This window comes from Sturnira hondurensis, unplaced genomic scaffold (assembly GCF_014824575.4).
Source record: "Sturnira hondurensis isolate 20B ecotype Veracruz unplaced genomic scaffold, ASM1482457v3 Scaffold0024822, whole genome shotgun sequence".
Lineage (NCBI taxonomy): Eukaryota > Metazoa > Chordata > Mammalia > Chiroptera > Phyllostomidae > Sturnira > Sturnira hondurensis.
The window spans coordinates 6668814-6692853 of NW_028097453.1; the positions used below are offsets into that span (position 1 = coordinate 6668814).

The following is a 24040-nucleotide window of genomic DNA, read 5'->3' on the forward strand; positions in this document are numbered from 1 at the left end:
TTCCATGGGTGGAAGAAGGTGTGCAGTGTGGAAATAAGGGGAGAATTCCAAGAATCCTCTTCATGGAGTCCAGAAACTTCTAGAGACAGGAAGTGCTGGGGGGTCAACTCGGCAATCTTTTGACAGCCCCCTTTATCTATTTCAGCTTTACTGGGTGACAATATTAAAAAGGACTCAGAATCTCTTTGCTTTTCTGTGCCTCGGCGGAACCTGCCATAAAGTCTAATAGAGGCAGGAAATGTGTGCAGGAAGCATCTGAAGTGGGAAACGCCATCAGGCCGGCCCGTAAAAAGATGAGTGCTGTGGGCAGTAAAAGGAGCTAAGAAGGAAAGCATGATGAACACTCTCTCTGCCTTTGGCAGCAAGGTCCCCTTTCCCCATGCCTGGCTGCCAGGGAGCAAGGGGCTGGGTGCAAAGCTGGCCTCGGAGGGCTGCAGTGCCCCTCCCTCTGGGACCCTGTGGGACACAGGGGCTGGGGGTGGCTCTGTTGAAGGGGATTTAGCTTGACCATAACCTCCCAGCCCCTACTGGTCCTTCCCAGGGTGAATATTCCCAGTGAGACACGATGGAATCCTGAACTGCCCAAGTTGCAAGGCTAGGGCATTGCACATAAGAAAAAGGAAACGCAGAGTCCTAGTGCTGGGAGCAGCATTTTCTTTGTTTGACTTTCCGAGATTTGAGATCTGACCAAAGAGAGTAAACACACTCTCCCCCAACCCCACCGCCACATCTCATTGTCCCACGTGGAGAATACTTTTCTAAATGGTGCTACTTCCCACCCTTGCACCAGGACACCCTCCTTTCTCCTCAGTTTTTGCAGATTTGATGAATTCTTTCCAGGAAAATTCAAGTTCAACCTTCTCCGCCAACACTCCTCTCTTTATTACAGTCCCTATAAATCTGATTTTTAGAAGAACATAGGAGTGGAAGGGCTGGGTTGAAGCCCTGTCTTTGTTGCTTGGAAGCTCTATGACTTTGTGTGCATTGGTAACCTCTACAAGTTTCAGTTCCCCCATCTATAAAATAGGGGTTGAAATACAAATCCTCTAAAGTAGTTGCAAGGATTAGAGGATAACTTTGCATAATGTGTAACATGTAATAAACACTCAATAAAAATGTGTTCCCTTCTAAAACTGGGCCACTTAGACCGACCTGCCTCAGAGATATTGTGGGTTTGGTTCCAGACCACCACCACAAAGCGAGTGTCGCAATAAAGCAAATTACATGATTTTTTGGTTTTGCCAAATAAATGTTATGTTTATACTCTACTGCAGTGTATCAGGTGGGCCATAGCATTATGTCTACAAAATAATTACACAGCAATTAAAAAAATTTTTTTGCTAAGAAAATGCTAAACATCACCTAGGCCTCCAACAAGTCATAATTTCTTTCTGGTGTAGGGTCTTGAGTCCATATTGATGAAAACCCAGCATCTGCAAAATGCAGTAACAGGGAGTGTGCTAAGGACAGGTAAAAACCTGCATGGTCATTACCACCAATGTAGTACTTTTACTGCCCACTGTTTCATACGCAGAGACCTCGACTTACTAACCAGGCTGAAATCTTCCTCACGGTAGAAATTTTCTGTAGCCCCATATAACATAGAACAGTTCTGAGAAAACTGTAGAATCCCAAGCTGTAGTTAATATTTTTTTCTTCTTAATTATTGCTCAGTAGTAATCTGATTGATATTCACTGGTTGTCTGCTCATTAGTTTTAACCTTTAAATAAAGTCAGATAGAAAGAACGATTTTCATCTTTCTGCCAAGGAATTCATAAAAATAGGATTTTATTAGGACCACGCAGAAAACAGGGCACAGAGGAGTCTATAAATAGCCCCAGTCCCAGAAGGCCAGCAGCAGGGCTTCAGTCAATATCAGTGCCACCAAGCCACTGGAAGGACAAAAATGCCTGGCCCCAGCTGATGCAAGACTAGCAGAAGGCATCTCCAGGGAGGGCGTGGCCACCCCTAGCACACGTATGTTCTAACATGATGGCTGCATTGGTAGAAAACTCTGTCTGAGTGAGCTGTTATCCTTAGTCCTCAATCACTCTCTATCATCCTATCACTTTCAAATTCCTCAGCATGATTTTTCCATCTGAAATTATACTATTCATTTGTTTGCTAGAGTACAGTAGGCCCCCCTTATCCAGGGAGGGTACATTCTAAGACCCCTAGTAGATGCCCGAAACCAGGAATGATACCAAATCCTGCATCTACAGGTGCTCCACAACTTACAATGAAGTTATGTCCAGATGAAACCGTCGGAAGTTAAAAACATCGTAAGCTGAAAATTCGTTTACTACGCCTAACCTACCAAACGTCATAGTTTAATCCAGTCTGCCTTAAATGTGCTCAGAACACGATGTCCAAAAATGCTGGCAACACAGTACACCGTGGAGTATCAATTGTTTACCCTCATCATCTCATGGTTGTCTGGTTGCAGCCCACTGTCCAGCACCATGAGAAAATATTGTACCACATACCAATAACGGAGGAAAAGATCCAAATTCAAAGTAGGCACCATAAAGTCAAAAAAGAAGTTGAAACATTGTAAGTTGGGGACTGTCTGTACAATGTTTTTTCCCTATAAAGTTTGATATATACAGTAGGCACAGTAAGAGATTAATAATAATAACTGATAATAAAATAGAATAATTATAACAATATACTGTCATAAACGTTACGTGGACGTGGTCTGTCTCAAAGTGTCTTACATGCTGTTCTCACCTTCTCACTTACAGGATCACTTTACAACTTTGAGTTGGCAGCCAAATTGCCAGCATCCGTAGTTTGGGACCCTTGTGAAGTAAAATGAGGGCCACTTGGAACACCAGCACGACCATACCATCAGTCTGGTGACTGAAATGGCTGCTAAGTCACTCACCCAGGAGTTATGTCTGTGGTGTGGTGACACCCAGCGGGAGGATGACTTGTGTCCCAGGCAAGATGGAGTGGGACAACATGAGGTTCCATCACACCGCTCAGAACACCGCATGACTTAAAACTTGTGAATTGTTCATTGCTAGAATTTTCCACTTCAAATTTCCAGACCTCGGCTGACCATGGGTAACTGAAACTGTGGAAGCAAAACCACAGATGAGGAGGGGCTAATATGTTCCATGTCAGTCTCCCCCTAGACCAGGAGCTTCTCAAAAGCAAGAGCATGTCTAATGGTTCACTGCTATAGCCTTGTCTAAGAGTGGTGCTTGATGCAGAGTAGGCGTTAAATACTTACTGAGTTGAACCAAGTGAATCAGGGAAGCTGGCCACAGGCGTGGCCCTTTCTGGAAATCAGGCCTCCAAATGACCATTGTAAGCATATACGCTTTGTGGGAACTCATCTTTGTGGGCAGGTGTCCTTCAGAGGACTGCTCTCTGTAGCTTATTGAACGTGAAGCGGTACAGCAGAGCTTCTCCGGGTCCTCAGCTCACCAAGGACTCCAACAACTGGCATCTGCCATGTAGCTCTGCCCGTCGGCCTCGGCCCTCCAGTCGGCCCCAGCCCTCCAGTCTCTCACTAACAATAAACCATCACATAAAAGGGAATGTCAGTCTAGAAGCCCCAAGAAGTTTCTGAATGCCTCATTTTAGTAACTTACAAGGATTGAGTTGAGATGCTATCATTCTTCTTCTAAGCTTATTTTATTGACTTTTAACACGTGATTTTACTCTTAGCCTGTCATTCCTTACCTCTACAAAAGTCCTGAGCACCCTTCAAAGCTCGACCAAGTTCTGCCTCCCCAGTGACAACATCCCTGCCCTCACCTTCTGACACGAGCACCTTCCAGCATTTCCCTCACATGTGCGTGACCGCGGAGAAGCGAACCCTTTCAAGAAAGAAACAAGACATGCATTTGTTCTAACCCTCCCTTATGTGTAAGGATGCTGGCAAGCTAGTATCTCAACAAAATTTATGTTAATCTTTCAAAAAATACAGCATGAAGAACAATACACCCTTGTTAACGAAGGCCCCATGAACTTGGAGTGAATGATAGTTCAGCCATGCAACGATTTTGCACAATCCTTGAAAAATCTGTTTGGTTGATAAATTTAGCAATAATAATTAACATGTGCTGAGACTCCATAACAGGCCAGGAATTGTCCTAGTCATTGTGGATGCCAAGGGAACAAGCCAGCTTTACCTCAAGAAACATGAGTGAGGGTGAAGCACCTTCACTTACAGAGGAATAGTCCTTCCACAGGCCTTGGTATATAATCATATCTAATAGCCCTTTGTATGTAGTCAGTGGGCCAATTACAATGAGTTTTCCCCATTCCATTTAATAGAATTAATTGGGTAGAGCATACTCTTGACAATTCTTTATCCAGTTTGTGTTAAAATAACTATTTACTACTTCTTAGTTACAGATAGAAACATATGCCATAATTCAGATGTAACTGATTTGGATTATTGTCATTCTGTAAGTTTTCTGTGCCAAATACTCTTGAATAATGATGGAAATTCTTATTCTTACTAGTACACAAAAATATGGAGGTTCCTGTCAAGTTTGCTACCGATTTTGAGCTCTATTACCAAAAACCTCAGACAGGCCTGTAAATGATGTTTTGGTGTGTGGTGTGCTGAATCAGAAAGAAATAACTGTAAGTTTCACGTGTTAGGGCTACCATTGGAGAGTCAAAGGTTGATTAAAAGATTTCCAAATAGAAGAGTCTTTCTAAGTTTTGAGGCATAGCATGCCCTGAAAGCCTACCAACCATGGAGGTCCTCAGTCAGCCATGGTCCCAGCTGTTTTGGCAATGGTCTGGTGGCTCGTGGAATTGACTAGCATGCCACTTGTTGAAGTTCTTTATAACCAAAGCAATAGTTAATTAAGGTTTTGCTCCTCCAAACCAATTTCCATTTCCAGTGAATGAGTCTGGGTGTCAGCAAGTCAAGTCCCCCAAACCAAGCCCTAGTGAAATGGGTCAGTGGGCTCCCGATGTAACTGTCTACCAGGAAACAGTCCAGAGCAGGGGTAAAAACAGGAGATTAAAGGCTAGGCTCTGCTACTTCCCCTCCCTACTTAAATACAGACATGTCACAGTCTTCATAATCCTAGAGCCCCACTTACAAAACAATACTTCCTGCCCTGTCCTCATCTCAAGGTTACTGCAGCATTTGAGTGAGATAATATGGGAACGTGCTTACATGTGGAAGAGCTGGAGGCACGTCATTAGTCTTTAGAAGTCATCCCTTTGTGCAAGACAACTCAAAAATCACTCCTCCCGTGCTGTGGTGGTACATTCAAAGGAGAGGGTGTATGGTTATCATTAAACACACGAAGTAAATCCAGGCACAGAGGCAGGCTTGGCTCCACCCCTTAGGATGTGTCTTCCTTCCCAATTGTTCCTCATGGGACTGACGGGGCTCTAGAGAGGAAGGACTCAGTGTTAACTGCAGTCAAATTGCCAACTCGGTCACTTGATACCTGAAGGCCTTGGTCAAGAACTTAACCTTTTGAAAGCTTATTTCTGGATCTATAAAATGATGATGAACATAATACCTATCTCACAGAATGGTGGCACGACTGGATGAGATAGTGATGTCATGTCTAGCCCGTGGCTAAGATGCAGGCAGGTACGAGACTCATGAGAGGAGGGCTTCTCCAGCTGGTCTGAAGGTGAACGGCCCACTGGAAGGATCAGAACTGCTTTGGAGTTCTACCCCTCTCTATGACAGGCTGATTCTGAGTAACTCGCTCAATATCTGTGGAGCTCAGTTCCTACTCATAAAATGAGGACTGCAATATTTCCTTCATGGGGTCTGAATAAAGATCACGGAAATGAGAGCAGTGGAAATGACAGCACTGTGCTCATTGTAAAGCACACGACACGCACACCGGCTGCTGTTCGGGTTACCAAACAAACAAACATGCAGGAAACAATGGCAAAGATTTTATTCAGCGGCTTTCTGTGCTTGGCACTTAGAAACAGAGTTCCGTGCATAAGGGCAAATTTTTATACACCTTTTCTTCATACATATTTTACATACCCTTTTTATTGCCCCCTTTTTTAATATTCATAATATTGAATTCCCCACTAGGCACATAAATACACTTATCTACAACACCTCAAAACCAAAAATCTTAATAATATCTGTTATTATTTTACTTGGTATTATTTGCATTTCCACACCACTTAAAAAGTTTAGCTTGCACCAAACGCCACTTGCTTTTCTTATCATTAAAGGATTTGAAGGGGAAGGGAGAGATGAAGGCAAAAAACCCAAACATCAAAATGCAAATGAAGTATTTGATAAAACTGGAGATCTAAGGGCAGGTGGGAGGATGTAGAAGGCCCATTGCAATTCCCTGGAACATGACAGGATTTCTCCAGCCACAGGGACATCGGGGCAGCTGACCCAGCCAGGTGTCTGGATCCGACACACCGAAGGCCAGGCCTCTATTCGTCACCTCTGTGCTTGGCTCCATGTGCCGGGGTTCCATCACTCTTTCGTCTTCACACCCCACCCCCCAGCGTCCCTTCCCTGCCAGGCTGCATGCTCTGGAATCAGCACTTCCCACGTGGTGCACCCTCTCCTGGATCACAATGGTCAGAGCTGAGGGATCAAGCCTCGTTCCTTGCCCGGTCCCTCTCACCATTGCCCTTGACCATGCATAGTGTCTCAGAGATGCTTACTCCTCAACAATGCCATGATCCTTTCAATAACCTGCAGGAGAGACAGGGAAAAACAAACCCAAACCAAATTTCCTTGGTGAGTTAAATCTCTCAACATCGCTCACACCGCCGCTGTCAGTCTTGCTCTCCGATTCTCTCTTGCCTTCTCTTCTTTTTCTTTCTCTTTCTCTTTCTCTCTCCACCTTTTCACAGGACCACCGGAACACCAATGCTAGCATGCTGAGTGAGGACAAAGTTTAAAAGCAATCTTCTTCAAGAAGCCAAGTCCAGTTGTGCTGATGTCTTTCCATCCTCACAGATGGGAAAGAGCTCCGAGATACACGGTTCATTCCAGAAACAGGGTAAGCTGCGGGGGCGGGAAAGCGGGCAGCTGCTGGCCCGGTCAGTCTAGAGTTGTACACAGACACTGTCCGTAGAAGCACCCATTCCAGGCCTCCCTGCACAGAGTTCACCCAGTTCTGAGTCAGTGTGCATGTGTGTGTGTGTGTGTGAATGTGTGTGTGCATGCACGCATGTATGTATGGGTAAATCTGCATGTGTAGGGGGCTAACTTTTCATGGCTGCTAAATGCTAGCATCTCCCTTAACATTATTATAAAATGATTATTCAGTTTCTTCAAAGGCCACTCTGGAGTAGACGATGCTTTATAAAACTAAGCTTTGGGAAGACAGGAGAACGGCCACTGAGTCAGAGATGATTTCACCGCAAGTATATTTCAGTGGCTTACATGTCTCTTGTTATTCTTGGGTAATGCTTTCCTCCTCCAGAAAAAAAAAACAAAAACAAAAACGCAGTTCCTGTGTTTCAGAGCCACTGGGCTCCCAAAGAGGAGGATCTGCCCATGGAGGCTCCGGGGCCTGGGCTGCTGCAGGCTCCGTGCTGTCTGGACTGGCCATTAAACCATGTGGACGGACATCTGGGAGGAGGAGCCTGGGACCGCCCCGTACTGCCGGCCATCGCAGGTGTTAGCCGCCTGCTGGTTATTGGGTGAAGGGCTGATCATATGCATGCTGTGCTCCATGCCCGTGGGCAGGTACTGCCTCTCTCCGAAGGCCCCATTGGAAGGCGAAGAACAGAGTAAAGTGCTTTGAGAGGCGCTCAGTTTCTCTGGGCTTGCAGCTAGCCTAGGGGAAGTGGGGAAATTGTATCCGTACAGATTGTAAGGGTTGTGGAGAGAGAAGGCATTGTAGGAGCTCTGCTGCATGTGGCTGCCCCCGAACATGTGTGGTGATGAGGAGGTGGAGGCCGCATTGCCTGCCTGCATGACATACTGAAACTGGGAAGTGGGGAAGGACCCCAGCTGGCCCCCGTAGGCTTCCATCTTGCTGTTGCTAGGCAACGAGGGTGGAGTTGGTATTCCTGAGATCAGGGATGGAGTCCTCTGAGGCATGAAGGTTTCAGAGGGCTGAGTGGCTGCAGCAGCGCCACTCTGGAGCCTGTTGTAGCCACTGTCACTCAGCCCCGGGTAGCTCTGCAAGGCAGCCATGTTGCTTCGGGCACAGGGCGGGTAATCAGAGAGGTTCAGGTTACACAGCTGGCTCTCCCGACAGCCCACGTTGAAAGTGTTGGGGGCCAGATGAAAGGTCGGAGGAGAACAGGATGGAGATAAAAGATGAGAAGAAGCTGAAGGGGATGGTGTGCCAGTGCTGGAGGTGGTCGGGGAGGTGCCTGTGCTGCCCCCTGAAAGACAAAACATTAATTCCCTTAAGACAGAGGCCTTTTAAGTTGAGTCTGTCTAGGCCAGATGCGAGCCATGCTGGAGGTGCCCTCAGATGTCCAAGATGGGCTGGCCTGTACAGAACCGTTGCTTTCTCATAACTCAGCAAACGTAAGCCAAGTAATTCCACACGTGTGTGTGCAGCACACACTCCCCAGAGTGGACAGAGAGGTGACAACAAAGAACATGGAACTCTTTTGTTTGTCTGTGCAGTGAGTCTTAATAAGTCTTGTTTTGTAAATAATAGTAATAATAATAATAATAAACCTTCTAAAATTTGCTTTGCCATTTCTTGTTATCAATTTCCCTTTCCAGTAAGACCTCTGGTAGTCAGCATTAAAAGCCACTAGCTCGACTTGTTCCATCCTGAGGGAAATGCATTAAATATGTCTTTGGACCTGGCACTGTTGCTTACTTCACCATATTTAGTCTTCCAGCCCAAAATATAGGATACCAAGTCTCAGAGGAAACACAGCACTTGGGGCAGGGTGGCCAAGTCAAGGTTGAAGGCTGGGAGGGCTGAGCAGAGGGGCCCAGGGGGTGGGGCCTGGGGAGTAGGGTTAAAGTTCTGTCTTATGAAAGACATTATGAGTGCAACTACAAGAGCTAGATGAACATAAAACAAAACTAACCCAAAATGAAATCATCATGACCTGTAGGCTCTGCCAATCTCATTTCTAAAAGTCTGCCCCATCTCAGAGACTGGGACAGATTGTGAATGGAGTCTTTGGGTTTGAGCTATTTATGAGGACAAGAGCCAAATGGCTCATGAAGTCCAGAGACCTGTGCTCTACTCACAGCTCAGCTCCATGAACCAACCCCGCCACCTGGCCCTAGGTGCACAGCTTCCCCTCTGGGCTTCAATCTCCTTCTAGAAGATGAGGACTTGGGTGTGATCAGTATTCTCAAGCAAGGAGAAGCTATGCGCTTTAAAAGCTGCTGAAGTCCCAGAATCCCGCCTCAGACCAACTACATGAGAATTCCAGAGCAGGGGACCTCCATGTCTGTATTGTCTTAAAACTCCCCCAAATGATTCTAATGTCCTCAGTTGAGAACCAATGAAACGAACCAAATTCCTTACTTCAAAGTCCCCGAGTAGTGATTCCTCGACTTGAGCATGGTTGAGAATCACTGGTGGGCTTGCTAAAACACTGGAATCCCTGGCTCCACCCCCAGATTCTCTAGGTCTGGGGCAGGGCCTCGGAATGTGCACTTCCAGCGAGCTCTCAGGTGATGCTGCTGGTCCAGGGAGCACATTTTGGGTTAGAGGACCTCCAGGTCCCTTTCAGCTCATGAAGCTCCTGTATCTGAAAGGGTTGCTCCTATGACCTGTGGATACAGAACTGGACTGATGGCTGATGCACCAACAGATGAAGGGCCAGTTCAACACAACCTAGTTTAGCCTTCAGGTAGTCTGAGAAGGCCACAATGACCTTCCCAAGCATTCCCTTTCCTGGGCCAGGAAGCAATAGTGCAGCATCCACTTCCTGTCTGGAAGTTCAAGACAGTGGCGAGTGCTGGGGCTGCTGGGTCTTTCATTGGAATTCTCTGGAATGGGCAGCTGCCAGGTCTTCCATGGGGAATCGCCCATGGTGGAGCCCCTCCTTCAGGGCAAGACTGGGAGTTCCCCAGAACTACTGAGAGCTATGATTCCCCAAGGAACAGAGGGCATGGCGCTCTCTGGGTCGTCCACAATTCAGGAAACGACTCTTAGAACCTGAGCTGCTGTAAAAGGGTAAAGGAGATGATTTTCAGTGAAAAGAAGCAGGAAGAAAGTTTTAATCATGGAGGGAACTGTTAAAAAAAAAACTGGAAAGACTCCAAATATTGGGATTGCGAAGACACCATCCCGAGAGTGCCAGGGAGGGAGGTCCAGATGTGCAAACAGAGAGGCAGGTCCCTCAAGGAGAAGCCAAAGTTAATTTTTAGCAGGAAAAAAAGGCCTCAGCCTACATTTACAAGTACGGTGGTAGTACTGGGGTAGAAATACAAATTCAGCTCTTGATAGTTTTCTCAGAGTTAAATTTTTACAGAACCCAACTAATACCTCTTCCTCAGTCAAAAGAATTTCCTCAATGACTTTCCAAGGTAGAACTGGAGTTCGTTATAAATAGCTGCTGACTTTAGAGTCATTTCAGGAAATTCTTCTTCCTTGTTTCTTGTTCATGCCTAAAATTCCTTTAAGAGAGGTAAAAAAGACTCTTAGTAAGGGATGTCCAGTGGTCTCTAGGCCACACTGGATGAAGAAGAATTGTCCTGAGCCACACAATGAATACACAAACACTACCAAAAACTGATGAGCAAAAAAAGAAAAGTTTTAAGTAAATTTACGCTTTTGTGCTGGGCTGCACTCATGGCCATCCTGGGCCGCATGGAGCCCATTGTCTGCAGGTTGGAGACCCCCTACTCAGGCCAACGTTGTAAAAACCTCCGGAAGACCTAAGTCAGCAGCTGGCCGTGGTAGGAAGAACACCAACCCCAATTTCAGGTTCGCCGGCATCCACCCAGCTCATGCCCACAGGCAAGGTGGGCTACCGCTTAACTCCCCTCATCTGTGAAGGGAGGGGCTTCAACTGAGAGACTTCAGTTTCTGTTTTTCTCAAAACTATACCTGTGGGTGAGGATTCAACGGATGCTAACGTGTCAATGACCAACAACAAGTACTTTCCAGGAAGCTCCGTCTGGAAAGGGGAGACTGAGAAGGATGAGAAAGAACCTCTCATGCGTCTCTTCCTTCCGGATGCTCTGCCTGCAGGGCCCTGTGGGGAGCTCGGGAGCTCGTGTTCTGCAAGCCTGTGGTTCCTTTTAGAGGCATTCTATCCATTTTCCTTGTCTTTCACCCTAACTGCCATGAGCTTCTGTGAAATAAATGCTACGGCAACAAATGGAGAAACCTGACTCCGGCTGTAAAGAGAGTTGTGTTTTATGAGCTACGTGTCTGGTCTCCTCGCTTTGAAAGTCCATCCTTGCGCTCCCAGAGCTGGTGTTTATGCGGTCCCCCGGGAGACGCCCTGTTCGGCACACCGTACTGTCCTGTTACAGGTCTGCTCCATCAGCACCGGGCCTCGCCCTGCGGCAGGAAGTGTGGGATGGAGCAGATGACTTTTTACAACTCTAAATGGTTTTCTCGGATGGCCCACGATGGAACGAATGGTACTGATTTAAAGCCTCAATTGGTTTCACTACCAAAAAAAATAATAATAAGGGAACTATTAACAAGTTACAGAGATTTCTGGTGAGCAGATGAGAGGCACATGTTAAAAAGTTTGTAGTCAGCTTGCTTTGGCTTTTACATGACACTCACTGGAAATGAGACTTGGTGGCCTGCTGAGCTTCAGGGGGGAGAGCCCTCCCTACGAATTGGTGTTTGAAGGGGGAGAGCAACCCTGTGAGGACAAGGTCATAGTGCTTCCATTTGCATTGAATAAATGCTCTAATGCATCCGAAGTTCTCCAGACAGATAACAGCGAGTTTTCAAAGTCCACATAGGGAAGACTGGGCTATGCATTTTGCAGAGAAGCAAACGGAGAAACTCAGACGGCTTTATTCTCTTATGATCTAACAACTTGTCGGCTGTTAAACAAGATTGGGAGTGCCAGCCAAGCGCTAAGTAAGCAGAAGGAGGCAGGCCGCCCTCCCCGTGTATTTCAGCACTTGGCTTCCTGGGGTCTTCTCCGCGCAGAAATGCTCAGACAGAGCGGGAGGCCAAGCCATGCTGCTACAGCGGGGTCCGAACTGCCTCTCAGAGAAAAGCACACCTCCCTTTCCTGCAGCCTCGTCCCCTCCCTGCCCACCAGGTCCGAAAGCCCAGGGTCTCAATTTAAACTTCGTTTAATGGTGAACGTGGTCTACAGAGTCAAACCACCCAGTCCCAATTCCAGCCATTGTCCTGACCTTGGCACATTAGCCTTTCCATATAAATGGAATTATGACTATCTACCTCGTACGGATTTTAAGGAAGTAGATGAAATAATATACATTTCAAAATGCATATAGGCGTTAACTGTTTGTTTCCCTTCCTCTTCCCGTGTAGGAGTGAAGGGAGGTGAAGAGAATCTTGGTGTGTTTGGGCTCTGATGGGACAGCTGTCAGGAGCTGGCCTCTGTCCCGGGAGCCGAGTATCGAGGCCTTGCCACTGGTGAGCTGTGTCCCAGGTGGATGCCCTGACGTCACAGGCTCAAGGAGCCTCCATGGCTCTGAATGACAGAGCACCGGGCATGTGAGGGCTATCTATGGGCCCACCAGGGCCATATTCCCAACTCTATTTCCTCTCAGAACCATCTGCCCCTCCCCCCTTGTCTCTGCCCCTATGGGCACAGATGCCCCACCTCCCTCCATCCCTTCTCAGACCAAGCAAAGCAGAACTGAACACACATAGGTAGACTGGTTCCTTCCCCCAGTGGATTAAGACCACTGACTATACTCAGAGGACTTAATTCACTTCTGAGAGGTGATTACAATGTAATGCCCATGACTTATTTATTTTATAGCTAGAAATTTGTACCTCTTCACCTTTTTTGCTCATCACCACCCCTTGGCCCTGGTAACCATCAGTTTGTTCTCTGTCTCTGTGAGCCTTTCTGTTTTGTTCTGTTTGTGTGTTGTTTCATAGATTCCACATATAAGTGAACAGAGGTGCACAGCACAGGGAATATAGTCAATAATATCATAATAACTTCGTATGGTGGCAGATACTTACTAAACTTGTGGTAATCACATTTTATATGTGGTAATCCCATTGTAAGGAATACAAATGTCAAATCACTATATTGTACACCTGACACTAACATGATATTTTTTAAAGATTTTATTTATTTGTCTTTAGAAAGGAAGAGAAGGAGAGAAGAAGAGAAATATCAATGTATGGTTGCCTCTCATGAATCCCCTGCTGGGAACTGGCCTGCAACCCAGGCATGTGCCCTGACTGGGAATTGAACCACGATCGTGTGGTTCGCAGGCCCGAGCTCAATCTACTGAGCTACACCAGCCAGGGCCAATATTTTTAAAAATATAATGCCCTAGGTAACCAAACACTCTCTGGCATCCCAAGACCAATCCCCTACCTGCCCCACCCCTGCACCATTTTATTTGTGGACCAGAGTGAGAAGGTGCTCATTAAAATTCAAATTTGACATTAATTTGCTCCAATATTCCAGGCTAACAGCCAAAATAACCAAAAAGAATACACATTTAGCGGTGATTCCACATGAGGACGGTAGCCTGGAATACACTTGTGCACCGTGAAGACAAGTGAAATGCGACCATGAAAATCCTGAATAGCAAACCTGCTGCCCTGCACCACTTTCAGACTGTAATGCAGAGGCTTTCACTTACAGCTTCCTTTTGGGCTTATTTTGTTGTGCTCCCCCCCCCCCGCAAAAAAAACACCAAAAAAACCCACTTGAAAACAGTAAAACAAAACCACCTCTGGACTAGTAAAGAATAAATTTCCATGTAATTACTTGGTTCTATGAACCACACTCTTCTCTCATATGACGTGATGGCATTTGTCCCCGAGGACTCACTGTGTGTCCCTGAGATGCCTTCTTTGAGGCTTTCAAACAGATAAGAGGTAAAAAGTCAGCCCCTGTGGACTGATTCCAGGGCATAAACCCAGTAGCTGTGAAGTTTAACGATCACAGCCCTGTTCACACCAACCAAGGAACTACTTACTACCCTTCCTCAGTGTCCTTCTCAAAATGCAAGTGCGAAACAGCAGAATGCTAATGAGAACTGGGTGGTTTCGGTCTTAGAAAGACTCTGAGTGCATCCTTCTCCCTGAAGTTCAAAGTCATGCACTGGCCCAAACCTCTTCCATCTAAAACAGCTTTTAACATCATCGCCTGGTTCTCAGTTCTCACCTTGGTCTCTCTGCTTCTCACACGGCCCTAATCTATGCCTACGGCGTTGCCTACGTGGAGTGCCCCCTTTTCTTCACTTGCCGTGACCTTGTTTCTCTGCCTTCCCTTCTGCAGTGTGCCTCTGCTGTCACTATAATGTAGACCCAAGCAACCTGCTTGTGTCCTGGCAGTCATGCCTGGTTGCCCGCTGAGAAACACCCTCTCTTCCACTCTCTTCCCTTTGCCGGATCTCCAGGAAGAGAATGCGACCCATGCCGGGACAATCCAGGCATCGTGTTCCCCTCCCCCAGGGGAGCCAACGGCGGTTGGTTCAGGTGACTCAATTAGAGTCAGTGAGACTCAGTGAGATTTTGCTAGAACCCTTAGGAGAGAGGCACATGGCCTTTCCCATCAGATTTAAACCTACAAAAATGCAGCTCCAGGGCTGCTGGCAGCTGAGTTACCGCCCTGGGGAGCCCAAGAGTGAAGGCAGGTGAGAAATGATGACATCTCAGAGTAGGGTGGTAGCAAGGGAGGTCAGCGATGTGGATGGATTTAAGGACTGGCAATGGCTGAAGCTGGTGGGGGAGAGGAACCTCCAGGCAGATGGAAGGACGGTGGTGCCGTCCTTCCAGGAGAGGGCGCCAATCTGTGAGGTAATCCCTGGATTCAGTTGTGGACACCTTGAGTTTAAGGCTTTGGGGACAAAAGAGAAAATGCAAGGAATAACTGCTGCTTTCAGTGATGGAACTGAGACGTTCTCTAATCCCTGTCATGAGCTCCTCAAGGGCTTATCCCTTATCTCAGCAATAAATGAAATTGGCTATTTTGGAATCATTACAGTGATCACACAGTCATTCAGAGATTTCTATCCATTCAACTGCCCTCCTTTCCTCATCTCTTACTAGTAGAAATGTGCTCAGTAACTGATCCCTCTCATGACCAACCTCTAATTAATGCCAAATCTCCAACCAATGGAGACCCCCGTCATTCTAACTGTTAACTACCTGACGAGCATTAGAACACCCAACAGTCTATCTAGGCATGTCTGCTGCCGGCTGAGGAGAGGGAGGGCTTCTATCAATGGCAGATCTGTTTCCTACTTTCCACGGGTGCAGACATATTGCCAGCTCTGGGGTCACAGGTCCTGGAGGGCTCCTTTTAGCTCAGCGGTTGTCAGAAACACTTCGAGATCCCGCTCACAAACGCTTTCTCGGTTTTGGCTGTACAAGTAGTTCCACTGACAACATCAGCGTAAGAAGAACATCTCAACACCATCAGAAGAACAGAATGGGACTTGACAACCGACCTGCTTTGTTATTTCTTTTCTTCAGTCTCTGTATTGTCTTAGCAAACAGCCCAAGCGCAACTTGGTTGGTTAGTTTGCTATGGCCCTGTCACAAGCAGCATTCAAGCAAAGCCATCCCTGAACTACAATTTCTGTCTCTGACTCTCCACAAGCACAAACTCCCTTGCTAATTCTATAGGAATATGTCTGAAGATCGGACCATACACTTGACTTCATTAAAACGAAATATGGACTGATTTAGAGCTAATGCACAAGCTGCTGAACAAGAAACCACCAACTGGTGCAGCCAACTAAACGTTATAAAAGTTATACTTATTTATTTTTAGAGAGAAGAGAAGGGAGAGAGAGAGGGAGAGAAACATCGACGTGTGGGAAAACATCGATGGACAGCTTCTTGCGCATCCCCAACCGGAGACCTGGTTTGCAACCCAGGCATGTGCCCTGACCTGTAATGAAACCTGCCAGGGCCAAAGTAACATTTTTTCTCTAGAAAATTAAAGCGGTACTAAATAAGAATGGCGGAAGATACTGTGGTCTGGTGGAAACTGTCCTGTCAAGTAAGAGATCCACTTCCGAGTTCTCGGCTCAGTTCTGCCGCCTCGTAACGGTAGGTAGACTGCAGCACTCAACTGCTCTGTGCCTCCGTTCCTTTTTGTGTGAAAGGCTAGGACAATGAGTCCGGGCATGCTTCCCATAAGAAAAAAACAACTATACAGAACACCCACTCAATATGTTTTTAAAAACAGAGCTTTTCGGTTTTTGCAAAAGTGTGGCTCATTCACCTAAGGGCTTTCCTTGGAATTTTATCGACAGATGGATCTTAATGAAAGAGAAACAAAAATAATGCAAGGGCGGGATGAGAAAAGCACCCTTAACCTCATCCAAGCAGAAGAGCTGACACAGTCCCCAGCAGCAGCAGCAGCAGCGCAAAACCGTCCCGAGCCATGCATTCGACCTGCCGGACGGTCCTGCGTGTGAGACAATAAGGTCACATGGACACCTCGGCGAGTCGGTCCTCGTGAGGAGGTCAGGTTCAGTGCCACCCTGCCAACATCCTCCTCACTAAAAGGTGATTGCCACACCATCAGTCTCTCCCTGGTGTACGTTCCCTACTCCCTATTTCTTCTAAGACACAAAAACAGGCCCACACAGATGGCTGCGCCTCTTTTCTGCATGTCATGAGTGATACTGTCCAGAGTTACTATAACCCTTCGTCCTTAAGGGAAGAGGGAATGGGTATTGTTACTTTTACATCCTTTGTTAACGTCAAGAAACCAAGCCACATATTTTCTAATAATGAGAATCTGGATCAAGTTCAGTGTATAGTTCAAAAATGTATTTCAATTATACTATTTAATAGGGTCTTGGCTTTTCCTCTAGCCCATCCCACTGCCATATGTATCCAATAATTCAAGTTCATTCTCCCCCTCCGAGTCGCTGAATAAATGTGACGTTTTACTTCGAAAGTTCAGTTTCTCTTTAACCACAGTTTGCCAAGTTTCACCAGTAAGTGTTCACATTGATAAATTTTCGATGGAAACACCATGAAACCTGCGATGTGTGCGTCTAAGCTGCTCCCGCGCCTGCCCAGCAGCCCCCAGGGCGGGTGAAATGCCGTCAGCAGCCCCAACACCACCCCCCATCCACACCCACACATAGTGGGTGGTGGTGCTCCAAGACGTCATCAGACAGTGACCCTGCCTCCCTGAGCCACAACGCCATGGTGTGACCTCATTCATCGTTCACTGGGTACTTCCTGAGTGCCAGGCCCTGCAGTAAGTCTTGGGGACTCCGCAGTGAACACACTGTTACCACCAAACACCTCTGCCAGCGCCTTCGTGCCAGCCTCTGTGATACAGATGCTGCTTAGCGAGAGCCTAGAAAGTCCATGAGTAGGGCAAAGAAGCCGTCTCAGAAATACACAAGGTCAAGTGTGTGCACAATACGTTTTCATTTCTAAAGCATGATTATATGAGGGGCCTCAAAAAAAATGGTCGCTTTCTGGTGGGTGAGGAAGCTGGGGCCCAGACACTGAAATAGCTTGCCTGAGGTTATATAGAGTTAGTGACCATCGAGAATAAAGGCCCAGATTTCCTGACTCTCCATAAAACCTCTGCCTCAAAAGGGCCGCAAAGGCCTAAAAGTAACACCCTGTAATATTTACCGTCCTGCTTCTATCAAAGCTTTATGGGGAGCAAGTCACTTCATAGGGAGGGCTTCCTTGTCTTTTCTACTTACAGAAAAAGAGAGAGAAATTCTGAACCATATGCCTCGCCAGATCCCAGTGAAGAAGAAGGTTTTGAACAATCCTCCGAAAAGCAGTATTTCTTGAGCCTGATTCATCTGCCTCTTAGGTCTCCATATACAGAGACATAAGGAGCTGAAGGTGATGGTGATGATGGCAATGGAGAGAATGCTGGTGATGACGACAGCCAGCACGGACTGAGTGCGTCCTATGTTTTTAAATGCATCATCTCAGTTACTCTTCACAAGAATTCGATTACAGTTCCTCATTTTGCAGATGAGAAAACTAAGTGTCACAAAGGAGGAGGAACTAGACCAAGTTCGCAAAGCTCAGAAGGAATGGCAATAAGAGCCTAACCCCCAAGTACCTATGCTTTTCATCTCTATGTTCATCTTAAACCATGAATGGTGGCCTTTTGGTGGAACAGAAGAGGCGCAGTCTATCATATTGATTGGTTTCACTTTTGAGTAGGATAAGACTGGAGAGGGGAACTCAGAGGTGTCTGACTTGGTGGAAAACTGTCACTCCGGCACCTGGTGAACAGGGCGGTCACTGAGCCCCCTGTCCACATGGCCACCGGTTTCCCAGCCTGCGCTGTAAGGGGCAGGATGTTAGAAACTGGTGAAAAGCACAGAGCAGGGGGCGCAGGGGAGTCCACCTAGCCCATCCCCTTGAGAGGCATGTTCCACAGAAGCAAAAAAGGAGAGAGCAGAAGTTACAGAGCCAGGCGGGTTTACAGAGCCCCCTCCTCACTTTTGGACCCAGGGTGATTTATTCCCATGGTTCAAAGTCAAGTTTTTTTTTCTCACAAAACTAAGAAAACCTCTAAGGCTGCCCTGAGGAATAAATGAAGTTATTATGAAGATCTCTTCAAATGCCAAGGGCATTGTGAATGGTTAGTGATAGACACGATCCTCTTCCCACCGTCCAAATCTGGCTTGTATAACCTCACTTTTAGGAAGGTGGAGGCAGTGCAGGTGCCAAGGGAGGTGCTTCCCCTGGAGCTGGGCTATTTGCACAAGTGGCGATGCTTTTATTTGCAGAGCAACCAAGTTCTCTTCGCTCCAGGCAAATCAGGCTTGGCTGGGGGCCAGGTGCGCTGTATTCAGCTCAGCGCTCACCCCCTCCCCGGCCCTGTCTCTGAGCAGAGGCCTTGCCAGGGCCTTACCTTGCTGCTTCTGCATGGTGGTGAAGTCCTCAAAGGTGAGTGTGCGCACAGGGGGTCTCCAGAACGCATACGTCTCCATGATGGCTTCCAGTCCGGTTCTGCAGAGAGAAAAGCCAGCAAAGGAAGTTGTAAATAATCCCAAGAAATGCACTGACTTTTGACAGATCCTGGGTGGTTTTTCTTGCAAGTGGTATATATACAGAGGCAGGAGAGACAGCACCACCAGGAAGTGAGTCTGGCAGAGCACGAGGCACGGGTGACACTGGGTGGCAGGAGGAAGAAGAAATGAACCCCATTCAGGTGATCTGCAAACAAGTCACAACTACGATGGAATTACCCTCTGACCTTCTTCCGAGGAGGCTCAGTCTGCATGAAAGAGAGAACATGTTAAGATCAGGGTCACTAACGTTACGAAAAGAGTTCAGCACAGAGGAGCACTGGCCATGTCCCTGTCACAGGGCAATGTTGTCATCATTACCAGAGTGCACTGACCCAGCCTGTCCCAGAGTCAGTCCACCACTGGGTACGTGGAGTCAATGGAACTGACAAGCAGGGCAACAGAAATAAAAAGTGAGGTAAGCAATCAAATAGACCTGAGTTTCTGTTACAACAGGAAATACCTACCTGAAGGAGAAGAGAAGGATGGATCCCAGAAATTATACCTCAGGCAAAAAGACTGATCCACTCCTGCACATAGTTATCTGTATTTTTTAATCTAATAACCAAGCTGAACTTTGAGGGTCCGATACTCGAGACTGTCAGACTTCAGAAGACACCCAGTAGTTTGTAGATACACTACTTTAAGGCTTCTGTTTCACTGATATTGGAAACTCCATTAACTGAACTCTACACACACTCCTACTTTACCATTCCATCAATTCTCTCTGTATTATTACATCAGTGAGCTACTGATGGACATCAATTTAACATAATTATCCAAGTTACCTCAGACATACTCTTGCTGATATTCCATATGCTCAAAGCTTTGGACACAGCTTCTGACATTTGATTTTTCTTTAAAATTAATTTCCTCTATCTGGGTGGAGGAAGGGCAAGTTCAAGGACAGTGGAGAAGCCTGGAGGAGGAGGGTGGAGAAGTGGCATAAGTCACTGGAATGCAACATGGTGTCCTTTCCTGGAAAAGACAAGCTTTCGCTCTTGAGACGAAACTTAGGCTGCCTTTCCATCTCCCTAGGTAATACATTTCCAGAATTCTCCACAGTCTTGTATACCAGGAAGAAAGTGAGAAGTTTTATTTCAAGTGAGAACAAATATTCTTTCCTTATAAATGACTCTAAGATCCCCTGAGGTTCTTCTCAGATGAGCTGCTGATACACTGATGGGCTCTTGGTGTCAGAAAATTTCCTCTCTGAACAGGCCTTACGTGCACAGTTAACTTTCTAAAGTCTTCTCTGGAATCTCGGAGGCTTTAAATACACCAATGTTGGCAAATCAAACTCTGTATTTTTAGAAGAGGTGGAGAGAAGAGGGTGTTGCATGGTGTTTATTAGCTGTTAATCTGTTAAAAGTGGGAATAGAAGACATCTCCACCTAGTCACCCTACATTAACGCTGAATACAGTACGTGAAACCATTTGTGGGAAGAGTCCCAGCAGTTAGGAAGTTCAGAATAATAAGGGGATAGGCAGGTAAAGCCACTCTGAGCTCTAATGTTAGTGGCCCGTTAGAACACCTCAGGGGTCCCTTTGGTGACAGGAGAGGCTCATTGGCAATGGCAAGATATTTATTGCTCCACCTCCCATTTCATTCTTCCCAAGAGTGTGCACTGACGATGGTGACAAAATATTAGCTCAAGGACAAAGAACAATCCCTTCTCATTTCATAATAAGGTGACAGAAGAGTATAAAGTACCAGTAACACTCTGCTATACTGCCAATATTATGTTCATTAAAGAAAAAATGAACTTTCATTTCATTTTCATAACAGGCCAAAAGACTGTGGTAAATGTATTTAAAGCAGTCAGTTCTATATAGGACCATGACCATTTCCCTAGATCTAAAATCCAACTGAAAGACTGCGTTGTAGAAGCACAGATTTAAAAAATAGATATTGGGTGTGGTCAACTTCTACTTTCTATGACACCACCTTGGGTGCTGATCCAGCCTCTGTTGGAGTATTTCCCAAGGAAAGCATTCAATTTTTTGACAAGTCTATTAGAAAGTTCGTCCTGACTTTGGGCCGAAATCTCCAATGTAACTTTCACCCTCTGGTTCCATTACCGATGGGTAAACAGTGAGAGTGCGCAACATTCCCACATCCTCAACAGGAAGACTAGTCTCATCTGTGAAGAATGTAATGGATAACATGCCACATAGAGATGCACCCATGATCATGCAGCTCAGGGGTCTGTCGCAACATGAGCTCTTCTGATGATGGAATTGAGGGGCAGGGGCCATGGCTACCCAGAAATACTGGCTAAGACCACACATTCCTAACAACACCTCACGACTCCATTGCAGATCCATCTCTCATAGATTTATCCTAGACCTTTACCGAATCTATGTATTCGGCATGTATTTCTTCTTAGAAAACTTACTCATTATTTGTTTACAACCTGCCACATCTTATTTGTCCTCAACCACACTGAGCTCCATTGAGTAGATCTAATTGTCAGAAAGTACCACTTCTACATATCGGGACTTAGAAAAGTGCCATGGCGAGATAAGTATTAGATAATCCACGACCCTCGGCACTAGCGTGTCTGCTTGGGATCCCATGACTTTCTATGACCCAGTGCTTAGCCCTTTGCCTGTTACATGGCAAGATGTCAATAAAGAAGAGTCACTATTCCATGAACTTTAACCAGCATTCATTTTCCAAAGGCTAACATGTAGGAAAACAACTTGATGTAAAATCAAGACTCTGAAGACAGAAGGAGCCCTCTAGTACTGGAGACTTGGGAATCATTTCCATTGCTGATGGGACCTTTCTTGACTCACGTCTCAGTGAGGTTTCAGTGTTTCTTTGGTTTCTTCCACTCCAGTCACAGAATTTCTGACCTTCTGCAGAGTCTAAGTCCCCGAGCTGAGGCCGGTCCGTTCCACACTCTTCTTCTCTTACGAGAGTCCTTGCAAACCACCTATTAACACCCTCGGCCTCTTGGATGTCTTTGGTAGCACATTGTTTACTTATTTATCATCACCATATTTTCTTTTTAATCTCAAGGTTCTTAAATGTGAATTCATGGTCTGACAAATAAAGAAACTGGCCTTAGGTAACTACATATCATTAATATGTTCCACAGGGTGAGCCACTCTGGGTTTGCTGCACACCAGAGACCTGATGTCATCTCGGAGGTTTCCAATCCGAGATGATCGCACTGGCAAATGTCCCTCTTTTGCTTACTTTTCCCTGTGTTCTCCAGTGACAACAGAGGCCATATCCAAACTGTTTTTGTTCAGTCCTTGGGCTGTAATCACCTCTTTGTTTTCCAGGCCTTTTCTCTTCAGACTTTTAGTCTGCTCCCTGGCCAAACCGGCAGACACTGCTGAAGAGGCGGGAGAAAAGAAAAGAGAGGAGGCAAGACAAGAGCTCTTGCTAACTTACGATGCCTTGAGATCAACTGATGTGGAAAAATAGCCAGACTATAGAGAAATGTTCTTCCAACTTTCTCATTCAGAAAAATTGCTGAGACCATCCATTTGCAGTTCAGCAAATATTTGATAATTATAACAATAGGTCCGTGTTCATGAACCTATTAGGTGGTACATGAACCTATTAGGTGGCACACCAATGCATGGTTCTGCCTCTTATTTGTCTTGAGATAGAGAGCTACTTTTATGCTTCTTCTGCTTATTTTCTCTCTAGTTCTGCCTCTTCCCCCACTTCTTCCTCCATCCTATTTGCTGGTAACAAAGGAAATGTATGCTACAAGTTCATAAAACCATTGGCTATCTCTCAATAGAAGACAGTCAAGAGCTAAGGGAAGTCTACTAATCAAGATCTTGAAATTATAAGGAGTTATCTAAGCAGGAAAACAATCATGCTAGGTTCAGGAGATGTGAAGGTAAAGAAGACACAAGAGCTTCATCCCTTAGGCATGTCCTAGTCAACAAAAAGAGCACAAAGAAATAACTAGTTTCTGAACTATGTGATAAATGCTACACCGAAGATGTGTAGATGCCATGGAACACTGAGCAAGAACTATTAAATGTGCCTGAAAACCCAAGGAATAGTTCATAAAGTCCAGTTATTTAAGTTCAATATTCAAGGGTACTCAGCAGTTTTCCACACAGAGGCAGAAAGAACTTTCCTAGTAGAGTTAACACTGTATGCAAAGACTTGGAGGTATAACAGAGAAGGCATGTTCTGGGAACTGAAAACGGTTCATGGTGACTGAAGCTGTGGGTGTAGGATGAAGGTGGGGGATGTGGGAACATCATGGATCTTTATTCCATGTTACCTCCTTGGATTTTATCCCATGGGCAGCACGGTGTCTCTGAGCAACCTTCCTTTCTCTTCCTGTTCCAACATTTGAAAAGACACAAAACAAGAATATACTGTTCTTTGAGATCTCCTTATTGTACCTCAACTGCCAAATCCTTTTGCTGAGACTGCCCTTGGTCCACGGAGGTGAGGTCAAATCTTCTACACAGCCTTCTCCTTCACTGGCTCTGCAATTGGCTCCTACACCTAGATAGATTCCTCAGAGTATTTGTTGTCTGGGGACATTCTTAAAAGACCTCCTAACAGAAGTCTGCAAAACTGGCAAAACAAAACAAAGCAAGCTATCACTCAAAACTTGGTTTTGGATGGTTCAGTAAGTAAATCTACCTGATTAAGTGGCTGTCACCAATGTGCTTTACAATGGTTTGGAAGAGCAGGTAGCTGTCCATTGGACAACCACTTGGAGTTGAGTTAAAATAGTTTCTTATGCAGTGATTCCCAACTTGAGAACCCCATCCCTTTGAGCAAAGGCAGACCATAAGGAGTTTTCACTGCCTTGAGGAGCACAATAAAAAGACATAAAAACACAAAGCAAGCTGATTGCAATGTTAAGTTTCTTTGTATTTGAATGGAATGGTCTAATTTGAATTTGGTCATGCTGACCCTAGACTCCAGTTGTCCTGCTGAAGGAGAAGCAGCTCATGGATGTCAA

General features: G+C 45.9%; 1 protein-coding gene across 4 annotated transcripts in view; it reads right to left on the reverse strand.

Moving 5' to 3' along the window:
- Positions 1-5884: 5884 nt before the first annotated feature.
- Positions 5885-24040, reverse strand: part of TBX15 (T-box transcription factor 15) — a 111846-nt gene continuing 93690 nt past the window's right edge. For all 4 annotated transcript variants that reach the window (XM_037038873.1, XM_037038870.1, XM_037038871.1 and 1 more), the window contains 2 exons: positions 18923-19020; positions 5885-8323 (listed from right to left, as the gene is read on the reverse strand). In XM_037038873.1, the coding sequence (XP_036894768.1) occupies positions 7539-8323; positions 18923-19020 (883 nt within the window). In that variant the 3' untranslated portion in view covers positions 5885-7538. The remainder of the gene's footprint in view (positions 8324-18922; positions 19021-24040) is intronic.